At 43.9% G+C, this 15875-nt stretch overlaps 1 protein-coding gene across 2 annotated transcripts in view; it reads right to left on the minus strand.

Annotated features, from left to right (window-relative positions):
- Positions 1–15875, minus strand: part of LOC102372073 (Golgi apparatus membrane protein TVP23 homolog B) — a 157354-nt gene that overhangs the window by 71638 nt on the left and 69841 nt on the right. For both annotated transcript variants that reach the window (XM_025211656.1, XM_025211657.1), the window contains exon 7: positions 2019–2109. In XM_025211656.1, the coding sequence (XP_025067441.1) occupies positions 2019–2109 (91 nt within the window). The remainder of the gene's footprint in view (positions 1–2018; positions 2110–15875) is intronic.

Raw genomic sequence — 15875 nt, forward strand, 5'->3', positions numbered from 1 at the left:
TGCTGTCTTGTGTCCCTTCACTTCTGAAATAATGGTGCCCTCAAAAATATCCTCTCTTTAGAATGGACAGCTACCTGGCATTATGCCTTATACCTACCCAATTTCCCTATCACCTAAAGTCAGAATGATCGCTAATTGATTCCTAAATCCTGCAGCCAGCAGACTCAACAGAGATGCTGCTGCTGTTTCTGTAACGTAAGATAACTTGGCAACTCTCCCGAATAGTTCTGTCCACATTCTCAGAGGTACAGAACCACATCATCACCCTATAAGGCCTTCAGTGGAACTGGGGCCAGGCTACAGCTGTCCTTTCCTGAAATCAACCTCAGTACATGGCAGTCACATAGTGGTAACCAGCCAGCACAATCCTCTGCTTTAAGATCTGGCACCCATCCACACTTTCAATTTCATTCAGGCTATAGGAGCATAGTCCCCAAAGGCAACAACGGCACCTCCCCATTCAGCCGCAATTCACAGGGGACTTGACAACTGAGTCCAGTCAATTGTCTGAAGAATTATGCATCAAATGAACTTCAGTAGGGAAACAGGCTCCCCTACTCGGTGAGAATAAGTTTACCACTACTGGGTTAATGCTCTACTTACCTTCTGCCGTAATACTAAACCTGCCTAGAGAAATGGCTAATCAGTGTTTAACAATGATGGGCTGCAATTTCATTTGATCTATACTGATATACACTGAAAATCACTTCAACTCTAGATACTGAATAAATAATGTACTTTATGATTCTACAATAATTCTAACTGCCAGGGCCTTATAGAACTAGTTAATACTAAACTTTCTGGGTGCAAATTTCTGCACGTATTACACTCACTCCGTGGGAATATCATAAGGCAGAATTTTCAGTTGGGGAAACAATTTGTGCTGTAATACTTATCTACATGAATTTCACTTCTTTTTCTGCTGAATGGTGGTACATAAAACAATTCTACCATTTTCAAGTGTATTAGGAACTAATTAAATGGATAATTCTTGACCTGCACAATTTGCAAACAACTACTTTCGAACATTCAAATTTGACACTGGGTGTGTCTACACATGCAATTAATGCAAAGCAATAAACTCTGGAGCAGTTTGAGCCTGAGTAAACTACTCCTGGGCGCAGCATCTACATGTGTACCCAGGACAGCAGCAATTTGAACCAGGGCACAACAGGCCCAGGCTGACAGGGGACACAGGGGCTCAGCGCTGGGCTCCGGGTGGCAGCATCAGACAGCAGAGAGGTTGGCTGGGGCACGAGGGTGCTTAAAGTACAAAGCTATGTGGCTAGGCAACAGGCAGGAATCTGCCTCCCAGCTAGCTAGGCTGACTGGGCTCATTTTACACCCATGCTCAACGTCTACACGTGCATTTAATTGCAGTAAATTACTTTGGTGTAAGATAGTACGATCCCTGATGATACTATTTTACTGCAGTGTTAATTAGTTTACTGTGGTCTAATACCATCATAAGTGCAGATGGTGATGCTTTACTCTACAACTAGTCCACTCTGCAGTTAAGCACGTATATATGCAGCCCCTAAGTCTGTAAAGTTGCATGATTCTGGTTCTGCACCCCAATAACAAAACAAACCAATAAGAGCATTAGTTTCAAACTGCATTCTCAAGCAAAAAAATTCAGTTCCCAATTCTCACTGTGCTTGGACAGCCATAAATTTTGAAATCTGGTTTCACTGAATGTTTGAGCACTCAAGCTTAAAGCTCACACCCAGGGAGTATGCAGGCTAGTAAACTGTGAACATTAACACAACCATGGAAAGCAAGCATACAAGGGAAACGAGCACAGTTAAAGTGAATGTTATTTAAAAGCTAGAATACATATTAAAAGTCTTTTTGCCAGAACTACCCCCCACCAGTGTATGAATTTAATCTCTGAACTTGCATGACAACTCCCACTCCCACAGAAGTCAATGGAAGTTTTTTGCCATTGACTTCAATGGGAACAGGATCTAGCCCTTGGTGGAACAGAGCTGTATCAAGGAATGGCATAGTGGTCTTACCTTTCAGTGAGTTCTTAAAGGTGTAAGCAGGAGTCATTTTCATCCGGGTCAGGTGGTTGAATATGTCCCTCTGAGAAGGTTCCAAGATTTCCTTTAAAAAAGTATCCATTTATCTTTCTAAGTATACAGCAGAAATGCATAATGTACATCATATCAGGCTAAGCAACCAAAAACATGCCCTGCGTTTTTTTTCCTCTCTCAGAGGCCTGCAAGCTGAGAGCAGAATAAAGGAAGCTGTCAGGCTGCCAGCAAACAATTGGTGTTACTATAGGGATGTTATGTTACAGCCATTCACAGGGAGATGCAATGATGACTTCTTACCCCATCAGGTTCAAAGTCTAATTAGAAGCCTAGCAAATCATTGGGAGTCATTCCACAGAATTGCAAAGGGCTCTGGATCTGGCCCTAAATACATTACATATTGTGCCATGCAGGCCCCGCCACGGCCGCTGGCTCCATGATCCAGCCGCACACCACCCCCTCCTCCCACCCCTAGCTCTGTGGTCTGGCCACTCACCATCCCTGCCCCCCCAACCCCACACAGGCTGATATGCCCGAGGCTCCACACACCCCTAGGGATGGTGCTGTTAACATGCAAGTATCACCCACCACCCCAATGTTAACTACTGTAAAGTCAAGCAGTCAAGAGTCTTGAAATCTCAGAATTAAAGTTTCCTTTGTGACCTTAGGTCACTCTCTTTGTGCATATGCATTATAACACTCTGTATTTATGTGATTGCATACTACTTTTCCCAAAGAATGATGATGAAGTCAAGGTATAAGAGAGTGAACGAGCAGCTTTCCAATATTTTTTTCTCCTCTTTGTTCAGTGTGTGTCCCCTGCCTTATTGTCTACACACTATTCAAACCCTGATTTGAAGAATAAATAATTTACTCCAGGGTGTTTCTCTGGTGCTTATCACACAAGTTATCTGACTGCTTCATAAACATTAATGACTTTTTCTTCACTAGATCTTTGGGAGCTGAGGGTATCCCCATTTTTGCAGAGGAGGAACTAAGGCACAAAGATTATAAAAGTATCCACTAATTCTTGGGGCTAAGTCCAAAACCCTTTGGATCTGTTTTATCAGAGTACTCAGCATTATATTTCACTTGATTTAGTCAGAGCATAGCTCCCTAGGACTTGAGCTGCAGCTATGTTCAGCATTTTTGCAGATCAGATCCTTGGGATGTCATGAGAAACACCTGCAAGAGAAACATTTTGGGCAGAATCCCGTTTCATTTTTCCTAGTAATTAAGCATTTTGTGACCCAACTACACACGCAATGTGGATGCAGTTGTCTGCTTTGGACAAGTCAAAATCACAAAAAATCTACATGGCAAAAAGCCATGTTAGATGTCAGAGGAGGAAGAGGACTATTTAAGATTTTAGCCTAACAGCCTATTGGCCAGGACATTTGCCAAACAAGCAGGAGACCAAAGTTAGGCATTACCTAGCCTCCTATCAAGCCATCCTCTTAAATCTAGCTTTCTGGGCAGACAAGAGGCAGATATGAAACAAATTGGAGGGTGTGTGGCTCACTGAGATGGCTGCTGCCCTAGAAGGAAGTAGATCCTGGCCAAGACACTTGCTTCTCATGCAGACCCTTCCTCACCGTTTGTTTTCCATTTATCCAGTGCTCCATTATCTAATGATTATTAAATGGAGGATGCAGTGGGTCAGCTTCAAGAGGACAGCTGGTAACCCCTGCTTGGTGGTTAGAGCAGTATGCTAGTAAGTCAGAGATACAAAACCCTTTGGGGTGAGGGGGGGCTAAAGCCTGGACCTCTTACTTCCTGGGCAAGTGCTTTAACCACTAGGAGATTAGACCAAAATACAAAAGGATCTTTGTCCTCCTCTTTCATCTAATACCCTTTAGCCACAGGGTTTTACCTGGCTATGATTTGGAGTATTACTCTCACCCAGGTACATAAATCCCTGCGCATGCCGAGTAGTCACATGAAAGCTCATGCCTCTGCAGCGTGTGTGGAACATGACAGCTAACTGCGCTTAAGTGCAAAAAATGGGAGTTACATGCCTGAAAAACAGTGCACAAAGTGAAACAGGATTCTGCCCTTAGTGGCCACCTGTGAGAAGTCTATTTTAATAGGGTTACCATATTTCCATTTTCAAAAAAGAGGACACCTGTTTGGGGAGGGTGGGGGGCTATATGAATGCTGGTGCCCCTCACTCCCAACCCACAGCCGCCCCCACCCCCACCCCATCCCTACTGATGCACCTCACTCCTGACCTACATCCCCCTGGCACTGCCTGTTCCCTGCACTCCTGGCCCACAGTCCCCCATGCCCTGGTGCCCCTCAGTCCCAAACCACGCACCCTCCTCCCCCAGCCCTGCCACTGCCCCTGACTCCTAACCTGCAGCCCCCTGCTCCCCCAGCCCTGCAAGCATCTCCAGGCTGCCCTGGCCCTGTGAGCACAGGCGCTGGTGCAGCCCGGCCACACAGCTCCCTGCTACCCCTCCCTTCCCCCCCGGAGGAGCAGTGCCCCTCCTGCCCTGCTGCAGCCCAGTGCCAGGGAAAACTTTGATGCTGAGTACAGCAAAATCTCAAATCCCGGACTTTTTTTGATATTTAAAAAAACCGCCTGGATGAAGATGGGAGGACTCAAAAAGAGGACATGTTCAGGAAAACCCGAACATATGGTAACCCTAGCTTTAAGCAATTTTCCTGACATCACATGGGAGCTCTGTGGCAAAAGCAGAGAGAGAATCCAGTCCTCCTGGGCAGCCATCAACTGCCTGAACCATGAGACTGCCCTTTTCTTTTCAGTGATCCCCTGCCTCATTCACTGACCCTGTTCCAGCATCTCCAGCAAATGAGGAAGGGGCTCATCAAAAACAATTTCCTTTATTAACCATCCCTGCTGCTCCCCCACAGCAAACCCATCCCACTGGGGTCCTGCAGGGAACAGCGTGAACATGCAAGTAAAGACTGTATCATAACACGCATGCACAAGGGGACCAAATTCAGGTTGTCCAGGTAGCCTTTATTCTGGGATGCTCCTAATGATTGCAAACCTTAATTATAACAGATCGGTGTACACACACCTTTATTTATTTTGGTTTGCATTGGCTTCTTTCCAATCTCTGGAGGAGAATATATATCTAACCTGTTTCTTCATTCCCTTCAGCCTCTGCCTCCTAGCATTACTCCTACCTTCCACAGGTACCTCATCCACTTCCAGTTTTTGTTCCCAATCTCTCTCTGGCTTCTTATCCCAGTCTGTTTGCCCAGCCAGTCCCAGTCTCCCCTGCTCCATCCCCTGATCTGATCACAAAACTGCCACCTGGGTCAACTGGCCCCTAGTCCCTCTGGAGTCTCTCTCCATCTTCTACTCCCAGACTTCTTGGCTGACTAGTCCAGACCTTCCCTCCCCCAAATCCCAGTCTCAGCCTTTTATCCTTCCCATTCACAATGCTTCCTCTCTAGTCCTCATTTTTCTTTCCTACCAATTTCAACCCCAAACTAAGCAGCCTCCTTTTTCCAATCTATTTCCTTCCCTACCTTGGTCTGACTTTTGCTCATCTACATTAAAATCAGGCAGCTCCCTCCTTCACATTTTTTGGATGCCAGATTCTTGAGATCACAAGAAAGACAAGACCCCAGCTCCAAGTTCTGGTACCCAGCATACCATGGATTTGAGCAGCTATAACAGGAAAAGATTGGATTTGTTCCCTTAACCGGTCACTCCAAAAATGGTTCACATGCAGTGTCATCACCATGACAGAAGCTGTGAAGGAATGGGGTAGGCTTGTTGCAGGTAGAAACTTTTGGCTGCTAAAATGGATGTCTCACTTGAACACGCACAAACTACAATTTTCAAAGCTTCATAATTTGAATAGATTTGGGTTGATCTTCATGGCAACTGAATAATACATCCCTGACACCCTTAGCATTGTACGGCCAAATGTCAAGTCCTTGTTCCAAAGCATGCTGGCACTAGAGCTGCTCAACTCCCCAGAACCCAAAGAGGCATTATTTTCCTTCTAGCCCACTAAACCATTTTGGCTTAAAATTTCCAGAAACACAAGCTGAGACAGACAACCAGCATGGGAAATTTCAGCCCAAATGGTAAAAGTTTGGTAAGTGATAAGAAACTGAAAACAGGACCTTATAAAGAGATATTTCAGACAGCGTTAACAATAAGTGGTGCTGAGAGAGGTAGGTAGCCCTGTCTGAAGCCAGGCAAAAGGCAGGGCAGAGTGGGACTTCATAGACTAATTCAGAGACTAATTAATAAGTGGAATTATAAGCCATGTCTATGAGCTCCTGACTGGCTCTGTAGTAGCTAATGAATTGCCTATCTACTTGGATATTTTTCCCCCGCCATCTATGAAACCTGGTGCTTTTCCTGTGCCATTGTTCCTAAACCTCTCAGAGTTACAGTATAGGCACTTTTCACAAGCCTCCCTCCACATAGCCAAATTCAATTATAATCCATTGTCACCACAGAAACCAGAAGTAGTTCAGCTGACCTGGAAGTGTCGCATTGTTCGTATCAGCATTACTGCCCCACAAACCAGTCCCTGCAACCCCCAACTGTGTGAGCAGCTCCATTAACATCAGCCCGGCAGGAACACAAACAGAAGGAGCCGACCTTCAGCACATCAAATATTCACAAGCTCCATAACTAAGGTTGTGAATCCCTGAGTAACTCAAATAAACCTCCCTGTGGCTGTTTCTCCAACTGTGCTAGTGGCTTATGCAGGGGCAGGATTGTTAGGAAATGAGCACATCTGGGTTCTATCCCGTTTTCATATGACTTTAGGGCCAGATTCCTAAAGGAAATTAGGCACCTAAGTACCTTTAAAATGCCGGTCCTGGACTCCTTGTCTGTCTAGGCCAGTGGTTCTCAATCTTGTTAGATTCAAGGCTTCATTGGACTCAAGGCACCCCTTGGAAAATGCCAGCTTTTATCTTTCACTTATTTTTTTACTACAGAAAAATAATAGAGCAACGGTTCTGTCATAAAGAACTCGGACAGACCACAATAGGTCAGAAATGGTTTCACACTACGGATTCCTATTTGAAATTTTTGGGTTTATCTTGTGAATCATGTGTAGGCATTTGCATACCTAACAGTGTTCATTTTGTACAGCACCCTCTAAAGGATACAACAGCCCGCACCCCAGGGTGCTGCGACGCTGGCTGAGAATTGCTGATCTAGGCTGTAAGCTCGATCACTGTCTTTTACTATATCCACATACAGCATCCAGAATAGTATTATTGGCTCCAGGGTGCTATTGTAATACAAATTTTAGTTGTTATTATTATTATTATTAATATAGCTATATAATGGCAGATTGTGGGGGTTATTTAATTATTATAAAGCTCTTGGAGTCTCTCAGGTCAAAAGGACCAAGTAAATCACATATAGTTATCAATATTTGGGGGGGGTAAAAACAACCCCCCAATGATTTTTAATCAAATGAGCTTTGTACCCAGGACTAATGCTTTGGCTGTTCAGTGGGGTTCCCAGGGCATTTGTTTTGTTGACATGATTAATTCACTGGGCTCGCGCAGAGATGTCACATGCTTTTCTATGGGATTTCCATTACGGTCCAGCATTAATCAGGGTCTGTTTATTAGATACTAGGATAAAAAAAGGGTGGGGAAGGCTCAGATATTTCATGAGTTCTAGGACTAGGAGATGTCTGGCAGCAGATTTCATCACCTCTTAAAAACAGAACAGGAGAAAGGAGGTTTGTTTTTATAGAAGAAAGTCATTTTAAAGAATAAATTCTTTTAATTGATCATTTGTCACCAGGATTTAAAGCCTGTTCTTGGCAAGGATGAAGAGCCACTGTTGTTAAATGCTCCTGCAGTAACTAAAGTTCCTCACTTTTCTCCTTGACCGGTTCTGGGTAGTGAAGACATAAAGCTACCATTCCCAGGGCAAAACCACTACTTGGCCAAATGACTCAGGTTGCCAGCTCCCATTCCCTCTGCAATCACTGCAGAGTATTAAGTTGATTGCTACATCATGGGCCATTTTCTGTGTTATATTGAAACCACATAGCATCACTTAACCAGGGCCAAGTAGCCCTAGGATAACAGTTGCCAAAACAGTATGCTGGTGACACAAGTCATAAGTCATTCAGGTTTAACCTGCTCTTAAAATCTTCCAAGGATGGAGGTAATCTTCCACAACCTCTATGGGCATCCTGTGCCAATGCTCAATTTCTCTCACGGTGAGAAATTCTTCATTTAATCCAACTTAAATTACTCCTTGCCCTATTCCCTACAACCACAGAGACTTATCTATCTCTAGTCTCTTCATAACCACACTTCAGGTATTTGAAGACCGTCATTAAATCCCCCCTTCGTCTTCTCTTCCCTAGACTAAACAATTCTAGTTCCTTCAGCCTTTTCTCATGACTTGCATTTCCAGACCTCTAATCATTTTTGTCACTCTCCACTGGACTCTTTCCAATTTGTCCACATCCTTCTTGAAGTGCAGGGTCCAAAACTGGACACACTACTCCAGGTGAGGCCTCACCAGTACTGATCAGAGTGGGAGAATCACTTCTCTTGATTTGCAAGTAATGCTTCTATTAATACAGCACAGTATGTTATGATATTCAAGGGACAACATCTACTGGAACCAGTCCATGGTAAATAAAAGGAAGTGCCCTAATAAGCATGCTTTCTGTTGTTTTCCTTCATCCCTCTTGGCCATCATTGAGGACCGTGTACCAACACCTCCATCTATACAAAAGGCTATATAGTTATGTCAGTCTACAGCAGCAAGAAGATCTGACCTTTTTATAACTGATTCATAAACAACATGAGTATATGCATCTTACAAACAAGTGGCACTACATCAAAAAACATCAAGCAGTGGCCTGGGAGGCTGCAATATAGCCTGCAGCAGGCTTTACCAGAACATTCATTTTTCATATTTTCTTGCATACAATACACACCCTTTCCCCCTAAAGTCAGCCCTCCAAACTTGGGGTGCATGCACTAAGTGGGGAAGCTAATTATCTAACTAGGATAGAAGAACCCTGCTGTGATTCCTGCTCCACCATGCAGCAGCTGTAGCATTACTATTCAGGCAGCTAAGGCAATTGACTGAAGGAAACATTGTTTTTCACTCCAGGTATGTTAGTGATTATCTCTCCTTAGTAATGGCCTTGATGTTCCACTAATCAAGCTAACTTTTCCTAGGGCAATTTTGCTGTCTGCTAGCTGCTTCTGGTCTCCCTTTTCTCCCATTTCACTGCCCTGGAGATAATTTAGCTCTTTTCAAAATAATAGATCCACCTCTGGATACATGCCTTCAGCAAGGATTTTCAATTTTTAGCTAAGCAGGAAAGGGAGAGTGAATCAGCTGATGATTAGGCTCTGTCCCTGCTCTTTGCAGTTATAACTGTAAAAATCTTCTTTTCTTCATTGTGCCTTCAGGTGTGTATCATATTCTGGGGCTTGTTGCATGCAAGAAAATATTGCCTTTATTGAACACTTTCACTTAAAAGGGTGTACATGTTACCTTTGTACTGTTGCAACCTCCTTTTTCTTTTCACTGGCATTGGAAAGATGAGGGCACAGCAGAGATCCTAAATTCCTTCTTAGCAAAAATCTTTCCCATATGTTTACCAACTAGCTGATATTGTATCCCATGCTGGACATAATAGATGGTCTTCTGAAGGAAAGCCCAGTCCAAGCCTATTCCATAGAGCTTCAGTTCCTTGCTTGCTCTTTTCTGCCTTGCTTGTTCACTCCAGGCACTGTCCTGCACTACAGCTCCTCTAGTTTCTATTGCTGTGCATCTTAAGATGGGCAGTAGTTCACTGCTGGGGGCTGGCATTGTGACATAAGAGCTTAGTCTCTTATTACCCATACAGTGCATTAATATTTTTGTATAATGAAGTCTTACAAGCTAAACTACTTTCATAGTTTAAATGGATTATATGTGCTTAGAATAAGCAGCAATGAAATAGCTAACGGTGTTGACATTTAAACTGCTGTCTTTAAGGTTCTGTCTTAACATCTCAATGACATGAATGGGGCTAGTTTACATTGCTATAACTTCAGGATGTCTATGAAGACTTGTCTACATCAGTTCATACTCATTGGCCTTATTCTCCATTAGTTGCGTTACAGTAGCTGTCACAGGCCCCAACCGTAACTACCAGCACATTAAGCTAGGCAGTCAAAAATCACTAACCTAAGCAGTGTGCCCTATTTATATGCCTATCAGACAAGTATGTAATTCACTTCACTGTAAAATGCAATGCCAGTTCCAATTCTATGCCTATTGATTTGCATATAGCAAACATTGTTTATCTGCATATTGACTAATGCATAAAATGCTTAAGTGCAGATTTCATAGCATGACCACAATGGTTCAGGAATTGTGAGAAGCAAGGATTTTTGTTGGGGATATCTTTTATGATTGGGATAAACCTTGCAGTTGATCCGTCTATAAACTGGCCAAGGAAGACCAGCAGGCAATGGGAAAGTCCCTGTTCCCCCAAGCACTACCGGGAGTAACAAGGAATAACGGCCATAAGTTGATGGAGAGTAGATTCAGGCTAGATATTAGGAAAAACTAATTCACAGTTAGGGCGGCTAGGATCTGGAACCAACTTCCAAGGGAAGTGGTGCTTGCTCCTACCCTGGGGGTCTTTAAAAGGAGGCTAGACAGACACCATGTCGTTTGACCCCAGCGTCCTTTCCTGCCCATGGCAGGCGGTTGCACTTGATGATCTGCTCAGGTCCTTTCTGACCCTACCTACTATGAAACTATGAAACAATAAAAGATATCCCCCACAAAAAATTCCTTACTGATCACATTAAGTCCACAGCATCATTCAGCCCCGCTCTTTATTTTGTTAGGTAGCTGAATTCCATTTAACTGCATAAAAACTGGCACCAGAAGCTATGAATGGGAAATAGCAATCAAAGGGCTGCTATTGGGAGCTTCGAAAATAACGGGAGCTGGTCAGTTTCAGAACTGCTCCTTCCTTATTTTCAAGGCTGCCAATAGGAACCCTGAAATTGATTAGGTCGACTCTTTTACAAGGCTTCTAACAGCAGCTTTGAAACAAGATTAGAAGACTTGAGAATGTGGAAAGCTAGCCAGTTTCAGCACTGGTAATAACACAGCATTGAAAGCCCTGTGTAGTTAATGAACACTGCTTTTATTAAAATTGGATAAGCACATCTGGATATGACATAGCCTTTCTTCAGTTTTTAGGTTATGCACAAAACCAGAAAAAACTGAACACAGGACAGACAAAAGTGAGAGGAAGTGAACTATGGCATAGAAATATAAAGGGTTTGGCTGCAAATCTGACAGAACTATGTTGGTATAAGCATGCCATTGCAGCTAGGCACAACAGCTATACATTTGGAAACCTTTGTTTCAAAATAAGGACATCTACACAGGGTGTTCCACTGGGATAGTTCTGCAAGTCTGTTTCCCCAAATAGACAGGCAGTTAGCTTACAAAAAGGCTGGGATGCCACAGGGAAGTGAATTCAGCCCTTCTGAAATGCAGTCATCTGCCTTCTCTTCAGTGGCACCTCCTAACTAGCAGTTTCCAGGTGTTCTTTGCAACCACAAGGTCAGAAACAGGGATTTTATTTTATTATTATTATTTTTCATTCAAAGCTTGGATTCTAAAGAAAGAGGCAGTGTGGCATAGCATGGCAAATTCTACTCCAGATCTAACTTCTGGTAGCTTGTGTGCTGCTTGAACTACCATGAAGTCATGTATTGAAGCACAACTGGACTCCAAGCAGGGATGAGACATTTGTCAAGATCAATGTCTGTTTGGAAGAAACTTCTGGGCAGGGAGTGAGGGAGGATTCAGTACTGGGAGTTAGGTGTGATTCATTATATGTCTACAAGTGGGAAACAGATCCTAATGCATTAAGTAATAAACTTGGCAGGACCCTGCTAGGTCGGAACTGTGTGTGTAATGCAGCAAGTCATGCCACAGGAGCCACAGAGGTCTGACAGTGCATGAGTGGGAGTGACGGGTTACAAAATCGCCATGGCAGAGCTACGAGCTCAGTTCCCAGCTCCCCCACCCATGCTGGATGAAGTTCCTTTGAAGTCCAAAGCTCTGAGTAAGTTGGATCATCATTGGGGTGGGAACGATCAGTAACCTCCTGCTTCCTTTGCCAGAATGCACTGATGTTGTCTCGCTTCCTGCAAGCCTCCTTCCCTCAGGGAGTGCCTCAACGCCCACACTTCTTGAGGAAATGGGGGTTTCGTCTCCCTTGCTTTGAAGAGGGCTTATCTTTCCTTAAGTTAAGGATGTGTGCTCCAGGAAGTGAGGGAAGGGGAGATGCATTTTCTTCTTCCAATCCTCCACCTCATTTGTGGCGGAATTTAAAATAGAGTAAAAACATCTATATAGAGCTCAAAAATACAAATGCTAAGCCTTATATTGAATTAGCAATTGTAACTAAAAATCCATCATGTTAGTAATGGAAGTATGTGCAAACACACCAAAGAGGGGACAGGAAAGTGAGATGCTTATAGAGTTGCTACGAAGTAGGGATTCAGCAGCACCCGGTGGGGTCGGAGATAAAACAAGAAGGGAAGTGTCTGGCTGTGAGGAAGACAGACAGGAGGAAACTGGCAAATTTCCGTCTTCCTGGCAGTTCCGTTTGAAAAAGCAGAGACAAATTCAGGCATTCCCCTCCTGCCTGAGTCTCAGGGGTTAGGCTGTCTGTCTCATGATGTCTAGTACTTCCAGTTTCCAGAACAGATAGATTATCCCTCAGGAATGTGCTTGGGAGGAGGACTTTTGGAGTTTCTACTTCTGGTCCTGGCCAGAAACAGGAAATTTAAAAGGTCAGGAGAAATGGAAGTTTATCATCTCCAGAACTCACAATTAATTGAGACTTAAAAAGCACAACACAGAAAAGGCTCAGTCCTCTCCTTCAAATTCATAAAAATGACTCTTGTTCAAGTGTTAGGTAAAGGATGAGGACAGTTCCTATGTCATGCAAACCGTGTCTCAGTGGTTCTGACGCCTTTGGAAGAGGAAAACTGGGAAGGATGTGCTGGTGGCTGTGGCTGGAGATGTTGGTTCAGTCCCCTTCAGTACCACCTCTGACTTCCCAGGTGTCCTAACTCAAATAACCTAGCCTCTCTGTGGCTCATCCCTCAGTATTAAGATAATCTGTCCCCTTTCCTCCCAGGTATGAGAAGGATAAACATGCTAATGATTCAGCGGTTAATATACAAGTATAAGACTAAATCATTCAATGCTTTGGTCACTCTGAGGTGGCTGTTGCTTTCACTCGCATGTACTTCTTCTATCTTTTCCCAATGCATTTTGGTCTTCCACGAGCTCTGCATGTTCTCACCTTTATCTTGGTCCAAAGAGGTGACACAGGCTGCTTTCCTCATACAAATTCGTGTCAGGGAGAGAGGCTCTCTGAGCTTGCATGCTCTCTGCTGAGCTGCTCACAGGCAGTGTTGGAATCAAAGTAGCTTTGCTGCCCTCAACATATGGCCTTTGCTCTTCAGTGTAATGTAGCTCCTTGATAACCAGAATCAGGTGATAAATGTTCATGACACTGTCTGGCCCCCTCTGCATGCACAAGTAAAGGTGAGATTAGATCTAATGCATGATCCACACAATCATGCCACAGGTGTAAGGCAGGAGATGCAATTGTGGGATTGCACATTAGATCCAATCACGCCTGATTGCCAGTGCAGGGCTTCCCCTGTACTAGTAAGAAGCAGGCTCCCATGGCTGGGACCCCCCTTTGCTGAAGGGGCTTCCACCCATGGGGGCCACTGTCAGGGCTCCCTGCACCAGCTGTGCCTCATGCAGAGTTGCGGGGATCTCAGTCCCAGCTGCATGTCAGGTGCACCCCAGACCAAGAGCCCCATTAATTGCAGGGCTCTCAGTCCAGCTGCCCATGAGGCACAGCCAAGACTGAGCCCCATGTTGGCTTGAGGGTTTCATGCTGGGTAAGGTACACCCCAGTGGCTGGGAGCCCTGTCAGCTGGCAGGGCTCCCAGCCACAGAGTAGACCCTGCTACACATGCAAATTAAACTCAGCAGCAACCAGCTATAGAGTTAGTACACATTTTTGAGGTCTAACTTTATAGCTGCTTGGAGATTTTCATCATATGATAGCTACTTTGCACATGTACCTGGTGTTAAGGTAACTGCACAATTAACCAGTTAATTGCACAATATCTGTAACATGTAGCAGGGTCTCCGTCTCCACAATAGGGAGGTTAGCAGCACTCATTAAATGGGATCAATGGAAGATGGAAGATGTTAAGACAGCCCATTTGTGCTTGGATGCTTACTGGGAGGGACTATAACAAAGCAGAATTAAAACCTTGCTAAAGTCAGTGATTACCTCTGGATGCTTATACAAGCCCCATGAATTCTCTAAGCTGGATTGCTAGTACTCTGATGCCTTGTCATAACCTGGAGCCTAGAGCTACAAAGAGGAACCACCTATTGCAAGAGAAAGACATGCACCTTGGCATGTCCTAGCCCCAAACTGGCAATAGGGCTTTATAATATAAACAGACACAGAAGCAGAGCTGCAACAACAGGGCTGGACTTTTCAAACAAGCCTGTAGGAGTTCGGCACCCATATCTCATTACATTTCCATGGAATTTTGGTATCAAACTATGTAAGCTCCTTTCAAAATCCCAGCACAGATGCCATTTAAGTCATCAGTATTCACTGCTCATTTTTATTTTCCTTAATGGGCTCTACTGTTAGTGCAGAACAATTCTAGCTCCAGCATGGTCAAAATCCTTATGGTGTGATCCCATAGGCTTCTTTGGTGTTACACTGAGGATCAATTTGGCCCAGAGGGTGCCAGTTCACTACAGCACTAGAATCCATCTCCAACACACAACCATTTCAGTAAAATGGTTTTATCTGCTCCCTTTCAACATGAAAAGTTCCAGTCCTAAGGAAACACATTGTCCCCAAATATGAATGAGCTGCCAAAAGCTCTCTCTAGTTCAAATATTCCTGGAAGTGAATACTCTCTTCCTCCCTAGACTTCCCTGAATCAGAACATACATTCCCTGCTTTGTTTTGGACTGAAAAAAATAAATTACAAGACAACATGACATGTACCAGTTAAGTGCTGGCCTTCAGTTAGGCAGGAAGCCAAGTTTATTTTTAAGTTGGGAGGGAAGCAAGTCATTTGGTAGATTACTGTATTTTTTGAGAATGTGCTTTTGAATCATTTGTTCTGGAAACACCCCCTGATAAGTCATATTAACTTTCCAGGCAGAAGTTGAGACTGGGCAGTCTCAGCCTCCCAACCTGGGCAGTGTACTCTTTCTGAATGCCAATGTGATGTGTATGTTAGCAGTGACAGTTTCCTGCATTCATTGTCATCAGTCAGCAACACCAAGTGAACAGTGTATGGGTCCTGTGCTCTTACAGGAAAATGTCCTAAACCTGAAGCGCAGGGGGAAATTAAACTCAGTTGTTACTCACACTAATTCTGTGCTCTGAAATGGCTTGCACTTCCCAGAGTGAAAGACTCATGCTCTACCTATCAGCAAAGGGTACCGAGAGCACTGGGGTTGATCAGACAACATTATCTAAACTGACCTAATACAGAAGGAATGTGGTAAAATATTTGCCCTTTCAAACTACTTTCCATAAGTAAGTTATAAAAAATGTTACAGACCCATGACTATTAAGTGGCCAACTGGCAGTCACCCATGCAAGGTGGTTATGATGCAAAATATATGCATGGAGAAACACAGACAGAGAAATGAAGTGATTTACCAAAACTACCAAAAGTCAGGATCAGAACCATGCAAAACATGAGGACGTCTTACCTCATAATTGTAAGTCTCCCAAGCTACACTCT

The sequence above is a fragment of the Alligator sinensis genome, unplaced genomic scaffold (assembly GCF_000455745.1).
Source record: "Alligator sinensis unplaced genomic scaffold, ASM45574v1 scaffold584_1, whole genome shotgun sequence".
NCBI lineage: Eukaryota > Metazoa > Chordata > Crocodylia > Alligatoridae > Alligator > Alligator sinensis.